The 25,423-nt window shown below is 27.7% G+C and overlaps 1 protein-coding gene across 1 annotated transcript; it reads right to left on the reverse strand.

The window, feature by feature from the left end:
* Positions 1-832: 832 nt before the first annotated feature.
* Positions 833-24,390, reverse strand: LOC113371053 (fasciclin-3-like). Its single transcript, XM_026611700.1, has 12 exons — positions 24,329-24,390; positions 24,132-24,142; positions 23,262-23,382; positions 16,821-17,026; positions 14,405-14,539; positions 11,661-11,858; positions 11,340-11,527; positions 11,087-11,228; positions 10,309-10,422; positions 4,251-4,299; positions 1,093-1,342; positions 833-985 (listed from the first exon to the last, which is right to left on the reverse strand). The coding sequence occupies exons 1-12, from the start codon at positions 24,388-24,390 to the stop codon at positions 833-835; spliced, it is 1,629 nt and encodes a 542-aa protein (XP_026467485.1).
* Positions 24,391-25,423: the final 1,033 nt, after the last annotated feature.

Genomic DNA, 25,423 nt, shown 5'->3' on the forward strand with positions numbered 1-25,423 from the left:
AAACCACAAACAATTTAAAATGAAATGAACCAATGCCATTCATTTATTCATGATTGATTTTGAAAATATTTTTGTAAAATTTTTCATGTCATGTCAACACATGGAAATTGTTTCGCATCTGATAGCACTTTTTCAATAATAAAAATGGGATTATGAGTGTATTTGAGATTATAAGTTGATTTGATGAGATTGATATCATGAAGTTGATTTATGAAAGAAAATTAAGCCAATCAATTTCAGATATATATACATGGAATTAATAATTAATATTACATATTAGATTGTTTTATAATTGTGATATTACATAATTTTGTAAATAAATGTTATTTAATATATTTTTGGACAAAACAAACTTTTGTTTTATTAATCTATAGACATTTAAGACTTTGAATTCATTCATAATTAAATTGTAATTTGAATATTTTAGTTCTAAAATAATTTGTGAATACTAACAAAATCTCAATGTTTTTTATATTTTATATTTGACTTAAACCCTTAAATATCTACAAATACTTTTTCCTTACATTACGATTTTTATATATATAAAATTACTAACATTAATTCTACAATTTTCATGAAGATATGGCATGTTTATTAAATAATGATTGTACTTAGATGATTTCGTATTGAATGGCAATATTATGAATATTTTTTGTCTAGTACGACACGAAAAATTTTGTGATATTAAATTAAGATTCGATTATATAATTAGTAAAATGATATGAAATCAAATCGCCAGGATTAAATACTAATAAAGAGAGGAATTGGATTAAAGGAGCTTTTTGTTACCGTGAATTAGCCAAATTAAAATGAAACAATTTTAATCGAGATTTCACTTTGGAGAGTCTTTGTCTTGTTTCACGTGTACTATTTCTGCATATTCAGTCTTATCATTCTCAACTTTAACGGTTGGTCTTACAGTTGGTCCAGCCCCTGGTTTTAATTCTAATTCCGCGTAAACAATGCCACTATCTGTCTGGGTTATCTGAAAATAAGACATAAAAATAAAAATAGATTAGTTCGTATCTCGAAACACTCGTAATTCGGAGGACCACTGTATAATTACATTTTTTTAAAAAAAAAGGCATTTACCTTTGCCGCATCGACCTCATCCGTCGTTCCAACCTCAGATACTACTTCAACCTGCGTCTTAGGCGCCTGTTCTTCTTCTGCAGCAGGCTCGTTAGATGGAATTTCTGATGGTTTAGAAGTTTGCTTTTGCATACTAATATCTTCGCCTTTTTTGCCTTTGATCGAGAAAGTTTCCTTCAAACTGTCGAGCTTCTTTGCCCAAAGACGCTTGTTGGAATGAGATGAAATTTCTGCACTTTCAGTGTCGCTTCTGAAACAGTATTAAGGTATTAGTTGAAATGATAATTTTCTATCATAAAATTTATATTTTCACAGCCATCATAATATTATAATAATTGAACAAACATTTAAATGTTGGAACAAAAATGGTGAGAATAAAGGTAAAGTCATATATTTGTAAAAAATTAATAAATATTAAAATCTGTTAATGTAATTACATATTTTCCAAACACCAAATTAATATAAATCAATAAACGATTCAAATAAAAAAAATCTATAAATAATCTTACCTTTCGTCATGCCAATCAAATAAAATGATGATAGTGCAAAGTGCTCTGTGTAAAATATATTATGATACACCATATGCCAAAACACCCATGCAAAAATCCAAAATATTTAATACATTTATTTAAGTTATTACTGTAACAATAAACACTTTGATGCATTTGTCAATAATATTTGTTATTCACAGTTAATGTAAGTACTATGCACCAAAATTTTTTAAATACACAAACTCATTTTTAAATATACTTACAAAGAAACTAATTTCTAATACCTGCTGCTACTAATAATATATTTACATTTTAATCCTAATTTATATAAATAACACTGTGGGAGGTAGAAATGATCTTATAATTAAACTAAATTTTTAAACAATTGGGATTCAACAAATTATACTTACTATCAGTAATGCAAAATCATATTGACAATCGATATGATATTGTACTGTAATACAATATTATATTGCAACTCATGTAATTTAATAATTAACATGCTAAACACAACAAATAAATATAATTTCAATTAATTAATAGATTAATAATAATATTAATTTTCAATTTTGATTTAAAACGCAAATGCTTTGTCCAAAATGATTTGAACTGAATATTTGTTTTTCTATTATCTTACGATTATTTTTCCTAAATTTTAGAAACTCATACTAATTTTGCATTTACATCAATTTCAACTACATTATTATATAAATCCTGGCAGAGTTGCTTTAAGCGCGCCGTTGTTTCTGCTAATCTGTTTATTAATAACAATTCAGACATTTTAATAATTCGCAATTAGAAATTGATACAGAAAGAATTTATAAAATATTTGAAATTGTAATATTTTGGCTAAATCTTTGGCTTACTTTTTCATTTTCATCTATTTTATGCACTTTTCTAACAACATTTGTAGAATACAAATTCCTAAAATTAAAAGTTGCTTCAGCAAATAGAAGATGAAGTTTTCATTTAACATATCAAAGCACTTATTGTGAAATAACTTAATAAATATCCGTAGAGTAACTATTCCGATTAATTCGTTTCTCAGCATGGCTCATCAGAAGTTGTTTGGTAGCATATCGTGCGTTTAGGCGCGAATTGGAACCACCCATTATTCGGATATTGGAACCAGGTCCTGCCACTATATCTGAGGTTGGCGACGAAGACGGCGTACCAGGGCTATTGTTATTAATAGTTCTCCAATCCGAAGGAGTTGATGGCTGATCATCAGTTGATCCATCATCCACAGATGAGTGGTGAAGAGATAAAGGTCTTTTTGTTTGGCCTGGTCTTTGAGGCCTAAGGGATTGGTCCAGAAGCGAAGGCGGTAATAATGTTATCATTTGAGGTGAGCTATTGCCGTATTGTATATGGACGTCCAAATTTCAATAGTTAAGTTCCAAATCGTATTAGGTTAGAATAAGAATACCAAAAAAGCAGGAACGTGCAGAACACCCAGAAATGTGGAACAAACGAAAAACATGCATTGTTAGTATGATTATTACATAACCCGAGTGCGTACTCAAAACAAAGGAAAAAAAGGTAATTATCACTTTTGTTTCTCATTTAATTCAATAATATTCATGTGAATAATTCAAGAATTTTGCCAAAATTCATATTAATTATTGCGAATAAAATCAACGAAAAATCATCTTGTAATCTTATGTTATGAGTACGCACACTACTTATTTAATTCAAACTTGTATGTAATATATTTATCACACATTTACCAATAAATTAGACATATTGCGCATCTAAATTTGAACTATATTAAAAAAAATGTACTTTAGATAAAAAAAATCTATTTCTGCATGAGTAAATCCAAAGTTAGACAAAAAATTAGCAAAGAATTCTTTTTCACGACATTGATTATTTTAATATGTATAGTTAAGTTAGTAAAGTTCGAGTAAAAGTTACAAATGTTAGTAAAATCATAGGTTGTGAGTTTAATAATTACAACAACAGTTTAGTTAATAACGTATTAGTAATTATTTTTAATTAGTAAGGTAATAACAAAAAAATGAAAATATCGAATGAAATCTTCTTAAGATGCGCAATATGTATTATTACAATAACATAAAACTATGGTCACATGCTTGTGAATAAATACTTTATATATGCAAAAATTTTAGTGAAAAAATATATAGTTGAGCAAAAAAATAGAGAAAATATTGTTACAAGTAAAATATTATTTTACCTTGCAAAAGTAATAATTAATTTTATTAAGAGAAATATTTCTAAAACTATAAAAATTTAACTTTGAAAATTAGATAATAATATTTTTCGTAGTTAAATAATCGGGAATATTTCTATATATTAACATAAGCAATCAGCAAGAATTTGAACAAAATAACACTATTTAAATTTTTGCACAAAATTGAATTAAATTCAAATATTGTAATATGTATGTTTATATTTTATTTAAAAAATGCTTTCGAAAATGTATTAATATACGGTGCAATCTAATAATTTTAATATAGATTACTAAATGTGTTATAACATAAAACATGTAACTTGATTGTTAATAATTATACTCTTTAAATTTTTTCATTAATAAAAAAATATGCATTTATAAATTATAAATTAGTAATTTACGTTAAAAATAATACCAATTAAAACAATTATCAATAAATATTCAAACAAATAACTATATAAATAATAACTTACGTTTCTCCGACATGTCTCGTTTTGGCCACATCAGTATTTTCAGTGGAACCTATAACGAAATAATAAATCAGAACAAAAATTAACCAAAAGAAATTGTTAAAAGTTATAATTAGTTAAAAACGTAAATGATCAAACATTTTTTCCTAAGAATTCGTTATATTCATTTTATTCATACATACATAATCACGTGCGTGTATAAATCTCACATAAAGTTATACATTATATACGAAAATTTGTATAATTTGTTATGTATATATATATATATATTTATATATATAAAATAATTATACAAATTAGCGTTTGGATGTATACTTAAACATGTATATTGACAAAAGTAGAAACAAACTATAAATAGTTCATCTTCAGATATAAAAAATAGAGAAATTGAATAAAGTATAACTTTTAACATTGTCATAATATATTCTTGATAAACAATCATTAAACATATTATTAACTTCTTGATTACATATAGTTATTTTTACTTTTATATTATATTTGAAAAGAAATAAGGTCACAAAAAATAATTTCTTACTTATTAACACATTTAATTAAGCAGTTTGGCCATTATTGCCCATTTAAGAAAAGAAAACATTATTTAGAAAAATACGCATTAAATTAATAATCACAAATAATATATTGTAAATAATTACTAAGGCAATACAAAGCAAATTACTTATAAAAATATTAAATACTATTCTCCTTAATTTTCTATAAATAGACATACTATATATCCGAAAACATGCACACAAACATAATTTATATATATATATATATATATATATATATATATATATAATGTTTGTGTGTATATAATCAATTATTTCTGATGTTAATTCTAAGAATGTGCTTGTAGAATATTTCATATAAATTTTATAAAAACCTTCATTGATATAAAAGCTGTGAAATTTTTAAACGAATATACAAAAAATTCTTTAAGAATATTTTCTTAGTAATTTATTGATCATTTTATTAAGTTCTGAATTCTAGACTATTCTTAATAATTAATGAGATTAAACAATAATAATAAAGTATCTAGAACAAAAAAGATTAATTTTGTTTGTTATAAATAATTTAATGTATATAATGTAATTGATTACTTGAAAATTTAAACAAACCTAATTTAAAACTAATATAATTAATTTATGCTATTGCAAATAGAATTTTTACAATTATGAAGAAGCTGCTGGATAATATTGGAACGGTATTGCAATTAAACTTTACCGAAAAAGTATGATAGTTAAATATTTTATAAATTAACAGATAATATGAGAGTACTATTATTTATTATGGTTTTACTTTAACATTGATTTGATAAAAGTCTTAAAATCTCTGCATTAAAAAATCAAATATTTCCTACGAAGGTTAATATGCATTTAGATTTTGTTAAAAGAAATTTCTTATAATCTGTAAATAGAACTCACTTCTATTGAATATGGATACAGATTTTTTTTCTAAAAATTTTCGGCAATAGAAGAAAATGTATTTATTGAATTTAGAGACCGTTAAGTATGACCTGTTTTAACATGAATTATTTATTTTTGAATTATATTCATTTTAATAAATCCGTTTTAAATATAACTTCCGCATTGATTTCCTATTAATAATGGAATGTTGTTTGGTTTGACCGAAGTGCAAATTTTATACAATATATGCAATTGTCATTATAAATAAGATTTTAATTTGAATTATGCAGTCTTACGGTTAGTACATAAACTTTAAACATTATTATTTTCGCACAATCAACATTGAATAGCTAATATTTATTCTTTCTATTATATGCAACATTCATTTAAATATAATCATTTCAGAAAATTTTCATATACATACATGCTATCCTGTTGCAACTATATTTTTGAACAGTTATAATTTAGAAATAATTTAACTGTATAATAAATTAATATAAGATTTCAATTTCAACAGCATGTATATATATTCAATTTACTTATAGTTCTATTTTATTAATATAATTTGCGTTTATACCTAATAAAAGATTGAAAACTCTTCGAATATTTCTTTTTTGATTAATTTTTGAAGTGCTTTTCGCTTCTCATATATACAAATGATGCAGATGTAATCTAAACGATTTTCAAAACATGAAAATTTGTTAAAAAAACTAAGTGATTTCTTTATTGAAATATCACATGTATATTTAGATTAAACTGCATATGTTGATGATAAAAGGAATGAAAAATATATTTATATATTCTATCATAAACATTTTATAACTACATAATTATAATAAACGTTATGATACTATTTTTAATATTACTATTATTTAAATTGTTATCGTTAATTTACGATTAATCTATAATATCAAACATTTGAGAAGATTCTATGTACAACGCCTTAACATTTCATTCGTGCACAAAAATTAATCAATATGTGGATTTGTACAAAAAATTATTTCTGGTTGAATCGGTTTATAGAACTAATAGTTATCATCATAGACAAAGATATCATAATAAAAAAATCATCAGAAAATTCATAGAAAAATTTACAAACGATTGTTACAGTAGTTTAATTTAATAATTATGAAGATAAATAATTTTATTGCAAAGAGAGAGTGAATAATTCAATATCATAACTGATAATTCCATATACCGATTTTTCAATATAGTATTGCGAGTATCAAAAAGTAATATTGTTAAGTAGATTCGAATAAGTTAAAACTATTTGAGTACACTAATCTCTCACAGCAAGGGAAAAATATCATAAAATTATTCTAATTAAAATTCAATCCTCTGCTGCGAGTATTTCATAGTCAGATCTTTTTTATGAGAACATATATATATATATATATATATATATATATATATATATATATATATATATATATATATATATAGGGTGTCCTAGAACTCAACATCAAGCCCAAACGGGGTGATATTATTGCCCGTAACTGTCCTAAAAAATTTAGAATTAAAAATTATTCCACGTTGTTTGAAATTATGAGCTTTAAATGCAATCTCGAAATTTGGTAAAAATATGACCATTTTTTGGTTATTATCGTTAATTTTTATTTAACATTTAAAAAAATTTAAATTTTGATTAAAATTGTTAATTTTGTAAAAGGAGAGCCTCTAAGTCGACCCATTTAAAAAAAATCATATTTGAACAAAAAGTCCAAATTCTCGAAAACTGTCTGCAAGTGTGTTATAATTTTTGACTGTGATTATATAAATGTTATTGACGGTTACGGTTTAAATAAACAAAATCGGACAAAGTTTGAATTAACAAAAAAAAAAATAAAAAATGCTCTTGATAACCGAAAAATGGTCAGAATTTCACCAAAGCTCTAAATTTACTTTAAAAGCTCATAATTTCCAAACAATGTAAGATCATTTTGTTCCAAATCTTTCCAGAACATTTAAGGTCAATATTGTTACCCGGTTTCGGCCTGACCTTAAGGTCTGGGACACCTGGTTTATATATATATATATATATATATATATATATATACATATCAATATATAATAATATATTTCACCCTCCCAAATATTTTAGAATTTCAACTTCGCCTTATGTTTCGCATTCATTTTCTATAAAATCAAATTATCTGCGTTAGGTTAACAGCGCATTTGGACATTTTTTATGAAGAAAATGCAAAACTAGTGATCATTAAACGAAATGCTTTTTGAAAACTAGCTAAATAGACATATAATGTAATAAAATTCGTATTTAAACTGGTGTATTTGTTTTCTTGCCATCTTTATCTTTTCCATTGGAGATCTTGTGGTGGTCGCGATAGTCTTCAACATGTTGCTTCGTGTATTCGTCGGTCTCGTTACTATTATCGTTGACATTAATTTGGGCCTCCGAGTCCATCCCATCGACGACGTTTTTGCTCAAATCAGTATTCAACGAACCACCTGTTAGACACGAAAAAATATTGGAGATACATAGAACTAACAACAATTTGATCAAACATCAAAATCACGATTTTGGAAAAAATGTTTCATAGTAAGTTTTACTCTTGAAGGGTGTATGTTGTGAAAAAAATATGTTGTGTGTATCTTATTGAGATTAATTACTTTCACAGTACAAATAATAATTATTCCGTTTAAATCTAATTTTATATAAAATAAATTTACGACTGTATTACCCTTCATAAAATATATACAACGCGACTTCTTCTCAAGCTCGAAAAACGTGGTGCTTAAAATTGCCTAATACTTGTTTTATTTATTTTGAGAACATGAATTTTAAACCAAAAATAAATATAACTTTTGTATATATTTAATAAACTTTATTAAATAATTTCAGCTTTGTTAATCATCACTCTTAACATATAATTTATAAAAATGGTCAATTGCACTACATTTTTATTGACTGGTATAAGAACTATTGAAAATTATAGGTCAACTATGAATTTATTTTTATAGGCTACAAAAAGATTAGTAAATTTTTTATGACAATTTTAGTTAATAATGAAATGTTAGAACATAAATTAAAATTATTGAAAATAATAAGAAATAAAAAATATAATCAGTAGAATAAAAGGATGATTTGTTGTATTACATAATCGTGTTTGCGTGTTTTTGTCTCATAGATGAAAAAAATGATCTGATTCAAACAATTAATTTGCAATTACAATGTAATCAACGTTGAAAATTATCATTGCAAATACTTATTATTACACAACATTTAGTCGACTACTGAAAGCTACTATAGAAAGCCAAAGCAGTTACTTTTAATACTTTACTACTACTAAGCTACGTTTCATACAAAAATTTTATAATTACCCCTTTCAAATTTAATTTAATTTTATGAATAAAAATAGAAATTTGGCTTCAGTCTGGACAAATTTAACTAATAATTTTACATATTGTATTGGTTTAAGTATACTGTCTGTACATAATATGGTTTATTATCGTTACATATGGTAACAATAGTTCTATGATATAAATTAATATTAATATGATTGAAAGTCAGGTATAATTTTAGTGGATTATTGATTAAGTTTGAAGAGAAACATGCAAATGCTTTATCAAAGTTTTAATCATGCAATTCACTATTATTATACAAAAATTGCGCTAAATCATGCAAAAGTGTATATAGCATTCAGGAGCTTAAAAACATGCATTAATATTATTTATAGTTCAAAACAAAAACTAACCCACGTTAGAACGATATTAAGAGCAATTTGTTAATATAACCGCAAAGCCATTTTTTTTTGTTATTTAAAACTTAGTTACCATATATTTTTTTCATTAATAAAGTTATAGATCTTTAACTGAACTTGAGCGATGGTAGATTTTAAGATAAAATCCTCGGATAAGCCAAAAAAGTGATCCAAATATAAACTAATTCCAAATTAATAATTAATGGTTTTATGGGTGCAAGATATTAAAGTTAATAATGCGTATAAATCTCATTTGTTACATATTTTGCATGAAGAATGTTTAATTAAATGTTGTTAGCTCTTGTTTAACCAATGTTTTCTAGTATCTAACTAAACATTATAAATTAACCAACTAAGAAAACAAAAATGACCCAAGCTGATGATTTGTGGACAAATTTCCTGAGATTAGTACGGATAAATATGCAGATTGGATCATTTTAATCGTAAAAAATAAACAATTCTAATATTTACTATAGACACTATTCATTCATCTATAAATCAATACTTTGTTGGTTCTCGTAATATTCATAAAAAAATGCTGGCTCTGGTAACTTCAGGGCAGTTATACATATGGAAATAACTGACTTGAAATAACCATGGCATGAATGCATTAATTCCTCTTTGTATAAAGAGAAACAAATTATTTTGAACTTAGAATTTTATACTATGATACAAACAAAAAACATATATTGTATTACATAATAGATGCATATATTTATTTATATATAAATAAATATTTATGTCTCATGCAAAACTATATATTATATTTTATAATTAATAATGCATCATCTAATATGTATTTTGCTAATTAAAAATATCTATGTCTAGCTTCACTATGTTTTCACATGCTTCGGGCATGAAGTTTTTAATAATCTATATATAATCAAATTAATAATTTTCTCTACTTAAAAAAATCTAATTTTCTTAATCACTTACCGTGGAAACACCAGCGTCCAGTTGCTCTTGCGAAAATGATCAAAATAACCACAATTAGTACAATTGCTAAGGCAACGACAATGCCAACTATGGATCCAAGGTCCAAAACTCCGCCTGAAATAGAATCAAATCAATACTATTTAATAAAATATTCAAAAGAACCAATGAAAGAAATTGATGTACATTTATAGTTTCTTCAGAAACAGTAAGTACAGAAAACAGCAGTCGAATTATATAAAGTTAAGTGGATGACAAGATTTAATTGGGAAAACATTAGAGTGGGTCGATTTGTATGGGTCAAAAAAAGTCGCAAAATACTTTACTAATGCACGGGGCACCAGAATTCATTTTAGAGATACGGTTTCTTCAGCAAAGTATCTTATTTTGATCCCTAGTATCCGAAAATCATACGTGCCTATGTACCTTAAAATCGACCCGCCCTAGAAAATATAAATACATTTTTGGTACGATATAGACATTAAATTATTACAAATTAAAGACTACAGTTTACATTTAAAAGCACCCACTTATTTAAAAAATTCCAACATGAGAATATAGGTCCAAATATGTCTTGAAGTAAAATTTGCTAATATCACATGATAAAAAGAAAAAAGCAATAATTGGGATGGCTTCAGAAAAAGATGGTAGTAGAACGTTCGTTGCATCACCTTATGGAACTCGAACAATAGTTCAGATTCTTGTTCACATATGAAGCAAATGAAGTATATGCATTCTTATTCATGAAAAAAATATAATAAAATATAAAACGCCTTCTTACCCATTGGTGGTTCACTGGAGCTAATTCTGATTTCATATTCAGTCATGCCAATTTCATTTCTGGCGCGAAGGCGGTATTCCTTCGTTGTATCTTCCAAAGTCAGATCAGAAATACGTAATGTGGCATTATAACGATTTTGTCCCTGTGAAAATAAACATGGTCAACATAAAATATATATGAAGGTAACCATAAGAAGTTTTCTGTCTATTTTATATTTCAGTCCTAGTTTTGTATAAAATATTCATTTATTTACCAAAGGTTGAGCTGATGTGACTTCAAATCTTTGTGTGCTGTCAATTGATCCTTCTGGGATGCTCTCACCGTTGACGGTCCATTCCAATACTGGTCGTGGATTTGCTTCAATTGTGACATTGATATATGCTAACTCGCCGAGTGTCACTCCGAAAATGCCAATTGGACGTTCCCTGGGCAGAGGTTCATCTGAGGATAAAAATATACACACAAATGATTTCCAAAATACACATATCCTATATATTTATTTGTTTGTATTACAAAATAAAATTCAATACAAACATCATTCATGATTTTGATTTGAGACATTTCATCTACTTACATTGAACTTTGATGATATGGTGAATTACTGATGCTTGGTTTGGTTTTCTATAAGCCAAATGCCTGGCAACACAAGTCAACCTTCTGCCATCATCATTGGGTTGCAAACGCCTTGTGATGTTTTGGACACTGGTAGCCAAGCCATCAGGGGTATCGATCACTTGAGGTTCGGACAGACCATCGTAGATTGGTTCATCATCTGTTTGGATAAATAAACGATTAATTTCTAACTAAAAGCAGCTAAGCAATACAAATAGTATATGTGCAGGAGTTAATCACTAATGCACCAGCATTGATATCAGCGTTAAGCTAACACAGGATAGAATATTTAGAAATTCAATACAAATACTAAGACTAAATCAAAATCTAAAAGTTGAAACTAATGTTATAAAAAATGACTTCTAATAGCTGAAGCTTAGTACATATTCTTAAAAGGGCTCGAATCAAAGCAATGAAGTGAATGATGCTGACATTTTAATAGTAAAATTAATTAACTCTAACTGGCAATAATCTAGCAGATAATAAAATCAAAAGATAATTATATTTAACGGCATGTTTTGCCACAATTTACGACTTTGCAAGTAATTAATACATTATCTACAGTGTTCGCGAGATAAATATCATAGCAATGAAATAATTGATACTGAAATTTTATTAGCAAATGAATTAACTATAATGAATTATCTCGTAATGATATAAATAGAAAACAAAACTCTGCTGAAACATAGCCGTTATTAAAATCAAATAATAATTATTTTTACCGACATGTATTACCATAATTTACGACTTTGCCATTAATTAACTAATCCCAATTGCTATTGCTTGGGTGGAGCGACTAGGGCGGATGCTGAGTACGCCATTATGGAGTGCAAAAAATCGGAAAATGGTAGACAAGAACTATGGAGGGAGAGTGTAAGAAAAAAAATCTTCCTCCCAATCAATTTTATAATATAATTGACAAAGATAGGATATATGGTGCACCATACAATTATATACAAGCAACTAAAATAAAAGTGTAAAGATTAATTATAGAATGTATGAAGACTAATGTACGTGTATACAAAGTCAACAAATAATCAATAAAAAAAACTTTATCTACACTGTTCGAGTAAATACTATGAAATAAAATTTAATGAAGAGATATTTATTAAATATTACAAATGAATGCTTCAATAACTCAAATTTGAAGTTAACTTTACATGAACAAAATAAAACGGTTTCGTATTTCAATTTATGTAACTTATGTTATGATATCCAGTGAAATAAAAAAATGATAAAAATGCAAACCATGATGAAATAGAAAATAATTTCGCTCTACGCTGAAACGCCGTAAAGCTATTCATTTCCCGTTCAATTTAAAACACATCCGAAAAAAACACCAAATTTGCAAAAATATGTCGTATGGAAAGAAAAATAGTTTATAGTACAAGTAATTCTGTAAAATTTCAATAAAATAAATTTAATAATAATAATTAATAATAATAATATTTTAGATTTATATAGAATAAATGGAAAGTATATTGTCTAAACCAAATAAACTACATCACAATACAAAACAGATATAAAATTATCATCGTTGTGTAAAATTCTTAGTAAATTCCCAATTATTGAAATAAGCTTTCGTACAATATTTCCCAAATTTGTCATCTATCCCTTTTTACTCCATAGGCGGGGTAAAAATGAACTGCCAACAAGGAAAATTACTTTTGTTATAAATATTGATACAAGGCTGTTCATCTTTTGATTGTCTCCATCAGTATGAATTCAGGGGGTATTCTAGTGTAGAGCGATGAATTTTAGGTCATTTTTAAAGTGTCGTAAAAGAAAGCAATAAATGTCTTCACTATCCATTTTTTTACCACTTGTTTATTAATATTATTAAAATACGAAACAATAATTAAAAAATAAAAAAAGTAAAAAATTGTAAAAACTGGCAGCTGATGATCATGTCTTGACATGATTTCAGCCCTCCTAGCCATCGGAAATGCAAAAAATAAAAAGATTATTAATCTACAATGATGTCGCAATCGCCCGAACAATGAGTAAAAAAAATTTTTTACAAATTGGCGACTGTTTGAAAAAAATATTTTTTTACTGATTTTTTGAGTTTCTCGAATTTTTTAAAAATAGTAAAAATTGGAATTTGGGGATAATCCTAGTTCGGGCTATAGATAGGTCTATAAACAAGACTCTCTGAACATTTCAAGTAAATCGGTCGATTAAAATTCGAGAAATCGTGTCAACAGTACTGAAAAAGTCTGTTTTGAGAAAAACGTATTTAAAGTTTTGCGTGAAGCCAAACCAGTATGGAGACCGAGTCAGTAAAATGCCTATATCTCCGAAAATGATTCAAATTTTCAAAAACCTTCTCGTACTCATATATTAGATACTTCAACTTTGAAAATATGAAATAAAAAAAATCGATTTTTTTTAATTTCTACTCTAGAATACCCCTAGGTGTTGACTAGTTACACATCTTTCTCCTTCTACTCTAAAATCGTATCGTTAAAAGATTCTGTATTTGACGTGTTTTCGAAATAATAGTGTTGAGCCTTTTTACCCGCGAACCTTTAAGCTCCAGTGTACCCTATATCATGAACAATACGTAGACTTATCTTTCAGTATACAGAACTATTATTGGATGTATAACTTATACAGTATTCTTATTCTTGTACAGTATTTTTGTATGTAATTCTTAATAAACTAATATTAATAATATTCTTCCCAGAATATTAATAAACTTACCCAGATACCAAGAAATGTTTGCAGGTGGCCTGCCGTCTCTGACAACGCACCTGGCTGTCAAAATATCGTTTGCTCGGAAGGTATCGCGAGCCTGTGTTCCCGGGCTTGTTTCCATTTCAGGTGGGGATGGTTCACCTAACGTCAAAATTTGTATTTAATTAAACATATTTAATTAAAATTAAATGCATTATGAGTACAAATGGTGTAAAACAGATTAAATGACGTAATATTTGTTCAGACGAATTTTTAATTAACTTTCTCTCGACGTGTATGTACTGTGAAATATTCACTTTGAGTAATTGTAGGAAAAAAATAAAAAAACAATGAGTTATTCCAACTATGTTGAAAATATTTTAGAGGTACATGTCAATGTAATTAAAAATCTAATATATCAAGCTCATTTTTTAAGGTCAATATGGGATTGTTTAATGCAAGCATGTAATAAAGCTATGCTATATTTAGCTATTAGAATTCTATATTAAAAATTTTGGCTAAAATGATCGATGTCAACCTAAAATTTGAAAATTGGCATTGAATTTTTTTAGAACTCAAATATAATACTCAATAATCATAAAATATTTGAAAACTAGATCGTTATTCCTTATAAGCAAAAACAATAGAAACTAATATATTCAAAGTGGCTAAGTAAAAAATGACGAGAAATCCACACCAAATGCTACTGTACTATAGTTCTAACAATAAATATTTTTTTGAGGAAACTGGATAGACGAAAAGCATATTTTTGTACTTATATAATATTGTATTCTTCAAAAGTATGAATGGAATAGTGAATAGTGAAATCCTTAAATAAAATTCAATTTTGATTATGAAGAATCTTTATAACGAAAGTAACCACACATCTCGATTTAGCCAAGATAGTCCCGAAACTCTATTTTTTAGAAGCAATATTTGTTCCAGATTTAGGTACTTTGTCCCTAATTCGCATGAGTTTTTGAAAAAGGTTCTTCTTTCCAATGCGTATTTTAATTATATTACAAAAAGAATAATTTTCTACTAAATTTGAACCAACATTCATGATTCGAATTTTATAGACAAAATATAAGACCTCATATATTAGACTACTTTTGATGGGCCTTATTTCATATTTTTTAGAATTATGCAAACTGAATTACGTTAAAATTATTTCAAGTATATGAGGGAGCTTTAGAACTTTAGATAGAGTTAAAATAAAATACAAATCATTCTCATTCTCATTCTCTAAGAAAAAATTTTTTTGAAACTTTGAAATTAAATTTTATTGTTTTGAATTTTTTTCGAGATTTTGAATCTTGCCTTCCTCAAAACTAATCATGAACACACCTTCAACACCAGCAAAATGTTTTCATACTAATAGAATGCAACGTTCTCTCAAAACCTATTTTTCTCACTCTTCTGCTCCGTATCTCCGAAACGGCTAGATCTGCCTCTTTTCATTTTTTTGCGATTACTATATCTTACGGTAAATTATTATTTTCGTCTACATTTTCCAGAGCTCTCAGTATTACATTCATCTTATACTAAACTTTAATTTTATATACAGAGTTATTTTATATACAAATTAAAATAACCGCGTATATTACAATATGATTGGAAATAGACAATAAAGCGATATTACTAGCTGAAGTTAATAATGGAGAAAATTGCATAGAATTTTAGAAAAAGCTCAATCCTTCAGATTTAAATGTCGTCCATGGACGACATCCACTCGACTACCTATGTATACGAATGTCGTCCATGAACGACATGTAACTACAGTAGAACTCCAATTATCCGAATCAATGGGGACCGGGACCCATTCGGATAATCAAATATTCGGATAATCGGAGTTTTTTTTTTAAATTGCCATTGGAGAGAAAAAAAGTTACGTTTTGATATTGCACTATTTTTTTTATTGAATTAAATGAAAGAAACATAAATAAAATGTACTTATGTACAAGTTTAGAAATAAAAATCATTGTTTTTTAAACATCTCCGTCAATGTAAGCTGTTTTAACTGCAACTTAGACTTTTTTTGGACAATTTTTTTTCTGAAAGTGATTCGGATAATCGGCGATTCGGATAGTTTGAGTTCGGATAATTGGAGTTCTACTGTATCGGTAATTCTAATTTGTATTGTATTGTAATTTTTAGTTCATTAGAAGCAAAATTTTAATATATCAACACATTTTCACTAATAATGATGGTAAAATCTAAAAATGTATCGTTGTGCCTATCAATTGAGTGACACTCATAACAAAAGTGTTAAAACTGAAAAACCTTCTGAAAAATATTATACCTATAGTACCAAAAATTTTATCTCAGAATGAGTCAATTTTTCATTTTTTTCACTTTATTCTGAATATAATACGCATTTAAAACATAGTATAGTAGATTGCCATTCATCTCTATTAATATGTCATCAGAATATCAAACTCACGTGCTACGATGATTGTCGTGCTGGCATCACTTTCAATGGGCGATGTTCCCATCGAACATTTGAATTCTCCTGCTTCTTTGGCGGTCACCGATCCGATATGGACGCCGCACTGTCCCTGCTCCAAGCCTGCGCCATAATACTCATATCCTCCCACACGCTGTCCGGACTTCAAATTCAGCGAATTCTTCAGACCAGGTATTGTAATTCTAGAAATAGAAGAAGAAAGAAAAATATAAGTATAGTTGAAATTTTAAAATTATACATATATATTAATTTACTGTGTATACATTATCGAAATCTCTATAAAATATCTGAGAATTTGATGTACATATGTCCAATAAACATATTTGACCGCCAAATGTCATTTTTTAACTTATTTTTATTGAGAGTCCATAACTGTCTTCCCAAAAATTTAATCAGTTCTTCATCTTCTCAATACAAGTAAAAAATTTTATTGAATTATTAAAATCGGACGCTCCGTTCTCTTAAAAGCTGAGTTACCGTTTTCGGCACTTTTTGCCCCGTATCGTCGGAACGGCTGGACCTGCCTATGCCAAAAACTAATCGGCACGTCTCATTATCGATACGAATCGAATGTTTTTTGAATTATTCAAATCGGTTGATCCATTTCCCGAAATCGTCGACAAAAATTTGTATCCGCACACACACACATACACACATATGCCAAAATGTTCAGAAACTTTTGAAACGTAAATTTATATAAACATTTTCATTTTTGATTTTTTTACGATTACTATAATTTACCCTACGGGAAGTTAATAAAAGCCTGAAATACTTCTTGGTACGTCTTAAGACCTATGTAAGAATATTTACAATGTCACGAGTATGGCGGCACTCTTTCGTTAAGGGTTAATTTATGTTATTAATTAAATAAAAAGTTTTTTGTTTTGAACTTGAGGATTATATAAGCTGTTGTAATGAATAGCTTACTAACAAAGTAGCTTTATTATAGATGGCTACCCGAACAGTTGTCCAATCTCTATGTGATCAATTTGATTATTACAATATCTATAATAGTGATGATATATTATTAAAGCAGAAATGTCTGGTAAGGGCTATTTTCACTTGGCAACATACTTATTAATAGGCTATCTATGTTTCTAAGTAAAAACCTATGTCCCTTCTGCTTGACATCTGGCTGCTCAAATCGTGGTCGAACCAGGAACATCGTTCTAACCAAAGAGAGAAAAAACTTATCTACCCTTAGAGCGAAGCCATATAAAACGTCTCAAAAGCTGATAAGCTTTTTTAAGATATTTGTTTAGATTTGCAAGAAAGAAACTAATTGTTCAAGGCAATCTTCCAAGACGTAAAGAACTTTCTAAAATTATCATATCATATCAAAGTGTAAAACCGACTTCATTCAAACTATATTTCTTATTATAAACTTTCCCGCTGAAAAATCATTCGATTCGTTTTCCCACGTTACGAGAAACAGATAAATCCCATCGGACACGGCATTTTTTAGATCCTGATCTAAAATTCAATAACCTGCAGCGTTTTCGAGAACATATCTACAGCGTAGTTTTCACCAGCTCAGACTTCTGGAAAATGCGTTTTGAATAATACATTATGAAGTGATTTCGGAGGCATTCCTAGTTGTTGCGCACTGACACACGAATTGTATAGAACACGCCATGCACTTGAATTACTTTCGTATGCATGCCCTTACATGGAACACTGTACTAAATATAGCTCCAATTATTTGATACATCATGGTTTTGAAATATTTCTCAATATATTTATAACTAACGTGCATGATATGACTATCGCACTCTAAATTTTTTTGAACATTTTGAATTTTTTCGAAAATTTTGAATTTTGAAACCCACTCATTTCGGTTGAACCACACTTCCGAAAATGTTGAGGAAATTTATTTGAACTATGTGAGTGAACTTTGAACATAAATCTTGGTACGGAAACCTGATGACAACTGATATCTGATAATTTGATGTATAATTAAGTTAATCTAATGATCATTTTTGATCGCCAAATGGCATTTTTCAAACTTTTTTATGGATCTCCGAAAACACTGGATCTGGCTTCCCAAAGGATCAGTTCTTCATTTCGTCAATACTAGTCCCATCAGAAGTCTTTGAAACGTCAAAAGATATGCAAAAATGTTCATTTTCATTTTTTTTTGTAATTACTATAACTTACCATAAGGGAAGTTAATAAGTCAATATAAATATTCAAAGTAAGGTAATAAGGTAAAGCGCATTTTAGCAAAATAATTGTTTTTACAGCATATTATCCTCGCTTTAGGCGCATATCCAAATAGCAATCCTGATTCTTATTATTATGTATAAAGCGATAAAAGTTTTATTCCAAAAATATCTTCATCAAATAATAGTAAAAGTATTGTATTACCATATTTGTTACATTTTACTACCATCACAATATAATGCAACGCAAATTGTGAAAAACAAATAATTAATCTGAATAAATTTATTAATCTGCTAGATATAAATTCAATTACTGGTAAATAAATGTTAAATACAGTTGCTCTATACGAATGTTTAGATACATATATACGATATATGTACATTAGGGTGGTCCTTACTATGGACATTTTTGAATTTCCTTGCTCCAAATGGCTCAAATGGTTCCAAATTGATAAAAACAATTTTCTGAAAGTTTTAGCTTTTAATATTGTCTTTTAGATAGAGCACAATTCAATCAAAGTTTTGTATGAATATAGCATGGAGAAAATTTTGAAAATTAAAAAAAAAATTTTTTAGGTATAACTTTGCAACAAATGAACTAGAAGTGAAAATTCGTGCCATTTTTTATTGAGAATTCGACCCTCTAAAAAAATTTTGAAATTGTTTTCATGCTATTTCCATACAAAACGTAGATTGAATTACTATCTGACAGACAATATTAAGAACTTTCAGAGAATTGTTTTTTATCAATTTAGAACCATTTGAGCCCTTGGTAGCAAGGAAATTCGAAATTGTCCATATTAAGGACCACTCTAATGTATATGTAGGAACCTATGCACGATAAGTTACAGAAATCAGTACTTATTTATTTTTTTTAAATCCCGTTTCTTTTCTCACTATCAGTAATCTGCAAATATTTTTCTAAAAATATTTTTACAAATTATATAAATTGGTAATTGGAAATTGGTAAAGGTATTATGTATTCACTAAAAAATTATACAGATTAGTTGCATTCAAATATTAATAAAAATCAAGTAATAAACTGAATTCATAACAAATATTTAAATAATAAATATAAATATTGCAATAATTAAATTAAAACCCATATTTCATTCCATCGTGCAATCAAGTTTCTGTTTATCAAGCTTTAATTGCAAGCTTTTAATTTTGATTTTAATACTGGTTCATTCAATTTAAAACACATGTGAGTGCAAGGCAAGCGTAGAGTATGCAATAACGGCTGTGACATTGTTTCAGCGTGATTTTCAGGTGAGTATCACATATATCCATATCCCCGGAATAATTGAATTTTGGACGCGTGATATAATTTCTCACGTTGCAATAATATTAGTAGAGAACAAAATGCGGAACTATAGTAGGATAGATTTAAAAGATGTGCTCGGAGCCCAAAACGTAGATATAATATATAAAGTGGTTAAACTAAAGCTTCAAAATCTTGTAATACTTTCGTCTATATAATAAGATTCATAACATTAATTACATTTTCATCGATATTTTTATTTTTCCCATTTTTTGCAATATTTTTTATTTACTACTATATTTACAACTGTCCAGTTAAAGACATTTAGCAAATTTGTTTATTTACATTTGTCAGCCGTAATAGGGACATTGTATATTATAATGACATGTTGGATAAACAACTCAATAGTTGCAAATGACTATAAATTTTTTTATGTAGAAATAAAACGAAAGGCATTAAAATAATTGAATTGATGATTCGGTCATATAGAGTAAAATGGAGCATATAGATCCCAAATTGACTTCAAATAATTATACTGTCTAAACTAGATGAACTATATCACAACAAATAACATGTATCAACCAAAGAACTATCAAACTATGTTCAGTAAAATCCCATATACTAATTATAGAAATGTGTTTTTTTACTATTTTTCTAACATTTATCATCTGTACATTTTCAACACATATGCGGAGTAAAATAGGAAAGCCAACTGGTCGAATAGATCCAACATCTTATTTTTAATTTTGAAAAGATGTTACAAAATAATGCAAAATATAAATTTCACGGGTACATTTTTTTATAAAGATTGTATATAACCTTGTTTTGATTTAATATTTTGTCCAAACTATTTACCGCAAGAATTGGAATAACTATTTATTTAATTTATTTCCTGTAAAATTGTTTTTTTTTAAACTCAATTTACTTTTTTATTAACGATTTTTTATTGTTTACACCTTTGCCAAGGTTCAGTTCGACCATTATACCCCACCCAAATGTGAGCTTTTATAGAGCTTTCTTGAAAAACTGTTGAATTTTACTTAAAAATAACATATTTATAGTATAAAACAATTAAATAACGTATACTTAAAATTAAATTCAGATATTATAAACTAAATAAAAGAGCTCAAAATAAAAGAAAAACTACCAACAAAAAAATATATTTGTTATGAATATTGATGAATGGTTACAGGAGGTGATTCTTACGACCATTATCGTGGGAAATAAGATTTTGGCTAGTTTACATCTTTTGCCTTCTATTTTAAAATAGAATCGTTAATAAATTCTATAATTTCCTTGTTTTTAAAATAATAATAACAGATAATAATAATAATAAATAAATAATCGTGGTGGACCCTTTTGCCCGCTTTTGAACCCCGCTCTACCGTATACAATCTTAACAGAAAGGCACGAATTGTAAGTTGAGATTATAAAGTTATCGAAAATTACAATTAAATTGCTTTAATTAATTAATGTTCAAACAAAATTTTAACGATAGATAGTTTACTATCGATATTTCCATCTACTACCACTTTTCTCTGCAACAACCAGGTATAAAAATCGAACTATTTTGTTTTTTAGGTCAAATAGATTACAAAAATGCAAATGTTAAATATATCTTTTACCAGCAGATTTATCCACTAAATAATGTGAGTAATTTTATTACTCATGACCGATTCACATACATTTAGTGTTTTCTATTAACTATTTAATTGAACTCTAGAATGCACTTCATACGGTGTATGGCAGGTATTCACCACAAATTATGTGGTCATTCTGCTTTAGCCGTCATATATATTTCGCTGCCAAATACTCTTTGATTCCAATTTTATTGGATTGGATTTATCATCGAATACATTGATCGTGGTTTATGTGGTTAATATTATATATCAGGATACTGACAATATTTTATGATATCATTTTGCAATAGTTTATGATCAAAATTAATTATACATTGTTTATTATTCTGTTGCTATGATTGCAATTTTGGGAAGACAATTGGGAAGAAATTTTGACTGAGATTTATATGTTACTACTCAAAAAGCTTAGAATTCTTAATTTGGAAATGTATTCCATACTTAAAACAAAAACAATAAAAAAAGTCTTATATAAAGATGTAAAAGCATCTCGCACTAAAGTTCTTAGTGGAGTTTCTACCACGACAATTTGATCTCATAATATAGCTTTGACTTATAAAATTACTTGATCTGATTGTAATTCGACGTTAATAAAAAATAAAAATATTTATATAAAAGAGCTGTTGGCTATTGGCAGGAGTTCAAATATGTGCTGTGAAAACAAACTCCTTTTTTATAAAACAATAATAATCCCAATCTGGACATACGGAATTGAGCTATGGGCGTACGCAAGCATTTCAAATATAATGAAAATACAAGTAGCGCAAACAACAATTTTAAGATGCATTGTGAACGCACCCTGGTATGTTACAAATGACACTCTACATAAAGACCTAAAAATAAAAACTATTAATAATATGATGAAAGAAAGGAGCAAAAAATACCACGAAAAACTACCAGGTCACCCTAACAAATATTTAAAAGAATTGATCCCACACGAAGATTGAAAAAAAAAAATGGCCATATGATCTTAAATAAAATGCCAAACAATAAAAAATAAGAGTGATATCTCATAGGAGATAATCTCTTAAATTCATTAACACGCAGCAAATTGTCTTAAATGTATATTATTTTGATTGACAATAAAACTATGCAATATAAAAAAAAATTATAAAAAATAATGTATATAAGTTCAATGATAAATAGATTGAACAATTTTTTTTCTCAAAATAGCACTCAAAATACAATGAAATCTTAGAAGCCAAGGTCACACGAAAAAAGAGAAAAAAGTTGAAATAGAAAAAAAAATAGAATTTACTATACGAAGTGAAGTTTAGTCTTGAACAAAATATTAAAGCACTTTTCAGTAGATTGATAAACACATAAATCAAATTATATATTTTTTTATCATTTTTACCTGCAGTAGTGTACATCCACCCCCACACGGCAGAGCATGGTGAGATTTTGACCCTCCAGGACCACTGGATTTTGTGGGTATATTTCGACGGGCGCCTGGGCGTCGCATAGCACCGCCAATACTGAAATCAAACAAAACACAATCAGTCAAATTACGGATATCACTGATTGATCATCCGAAACAATGGTTTAACATAGGATGTGAGTATTAATATATTAATTTAGTACCTGTCGCTTTTACATGTGGAGATGATCGTGAAATATAAATTATTCATTGCTATTTTGGAATAAAGCTTGTTTAGTTTTATGATCGCAATGTTTGCGTTATATCGATATTGTAGATTTAATCATGATAATAAATAATGAGTACAACTAATAATGTGGGGATCCGCACTGTTGGCTCAATCAATTACGCAAAAGTTTCATCATAAACAGTTGAAGCTGAATTAATTCAAATTTTAAGAATAATTCGAATAAATCAATATCGATCTATGATTTCTGTTACCTCGTATAGTAAGAACTACTGCTTCAAAAGCGCATAAAACTTAATTACTCTAAAAAGTTTGAGTCGTTTAACAAAAAACTAGTTTCTGAATCGATTTCCAATATTACACGTACAGTGTTGAAAGTTGCTAAAAGCACTTATCGCCGTCACCTGTTTCGCAAATAATCATCGTCACGTATCTGCTCGCCGAGCAGTTCACAAATATCAGTTTGTTTGTGAGGATGAGACAACTATCCAAATATTCGATATTGTTCTACGAGTAGAATTGAAGTCGGAGATGCTACGACACAGTACATAGATAAACTGTGTTAAAATAATAAAAAAGATATTTTTCAAATATCATTTCTGAAGAATAAATTCTCTTACTTGCATTGCGGCTAATGAATAGATCATTATTAAGAAGATACATGACCGATGGTAAACAATTTATTATAATAAAAATGGTATTCTTCTATTTGGCATTTATTCTATTTCAATAAGCACAATCTAAACTAGGTCAAGATTATTCACTATTTTATTAATTTTATTTACTTTTTTATTTCGGTAACAGTTGCCTTCTTTACCTTCTCTGCTTATTCATATAATCATCTTCATTATTAATTTCACAGTGAGCCGTAGAAAGCATTTTCACATCACTTCACAGTGAAATTGGGAATCTACCAAGAACTTATACGAAACAAATTCATTTGAATTATGCGTCTATTTTCTTTTTTACTCGTTTTTTATTATAATATTCAATTCAATCCAGTATTTTACCATTTTACAATTCAGAGTAAATGAATCAACTTTTGGTGAAACTTGACAATACACTTTAGTACATTTTTTTTTAAAGAAATGCGTCACAAAATTGACCGAATTTAAAATTTTTGGATTAATAGTTCAAGAGTTAAAAAAAATGTCATAATTCTTGAAAACTCGAGGCAAGTGTGTCATTATTTTTGACTGCAGTCATAAATATGGTATTCACGGTTACGGTTCTATAGTTTAAATGAAAAAAAGTAATAAAAATTAACCACAATGACCAAAAAATAGCCACAACTTCACACAGGGGGCGTCCATTAATCACGTGAGCGAGTTTTTAAGTATTTTCCGACCTCCCCTCCCCCTTGGTGATATTCAAAACTACACCCCCCCTCTCCGACCAAACATCACGTTTATTTTTAGTTACGTGATAACATTGTATGTTATTTTAATTTTTTTGAAAATGTTTGATTTTTTTTAGAAAAATCAGTTAAAAAATAAATATACGTTATATCTTAATATATACCTCTCTTCCCCACGTGATTTTTCGTGATTTTTTTAAACCCCAAAAAACCTCACGTGATTAATGAACGCCCCTAGAGCTTAAAGCTCTAGGTTGCACTTAAAAGCTCATAATTTCAAAACAACGTAATTTCTGGACAGTAACAGTCAATACTACACCCCCTTTCGATTTGACAATGAATTCTGGAACACCCTGTATATGTACAGTTTGTAGAAAAATATATCAAGGAGATAGCTCAATATAATCAATATAAAATCGCAATAAAATATATCCGGGATTGCCAATTCTTTTTCTGAAAGAAAATATAGTATTTCCACTAAAATAAATAAGTAATATTCCATTAAGTAGAATTTTTAGTTGTGGTCAAAATGTCATTCAAGTAAATCTAGTTTTT

Source organism: Ctenocephalides felis, unplaced genomic scaffold (assembly GCF_003426905.1).
Source record: "Ctenocephalides felis isolate EL2017-DRISC unplaced genomic scaffold, ASM342690v1 CF-g0.4_SCAFFOLD_01492, whole genome shotgun sequence".
NCBI classification, from domain to species: Eukaryota; Metazoa; Arthropoda; class Insecta; order Siphonaptera; family Pulicidae; genus Ctenocephalides; species Ctenocephalides felis.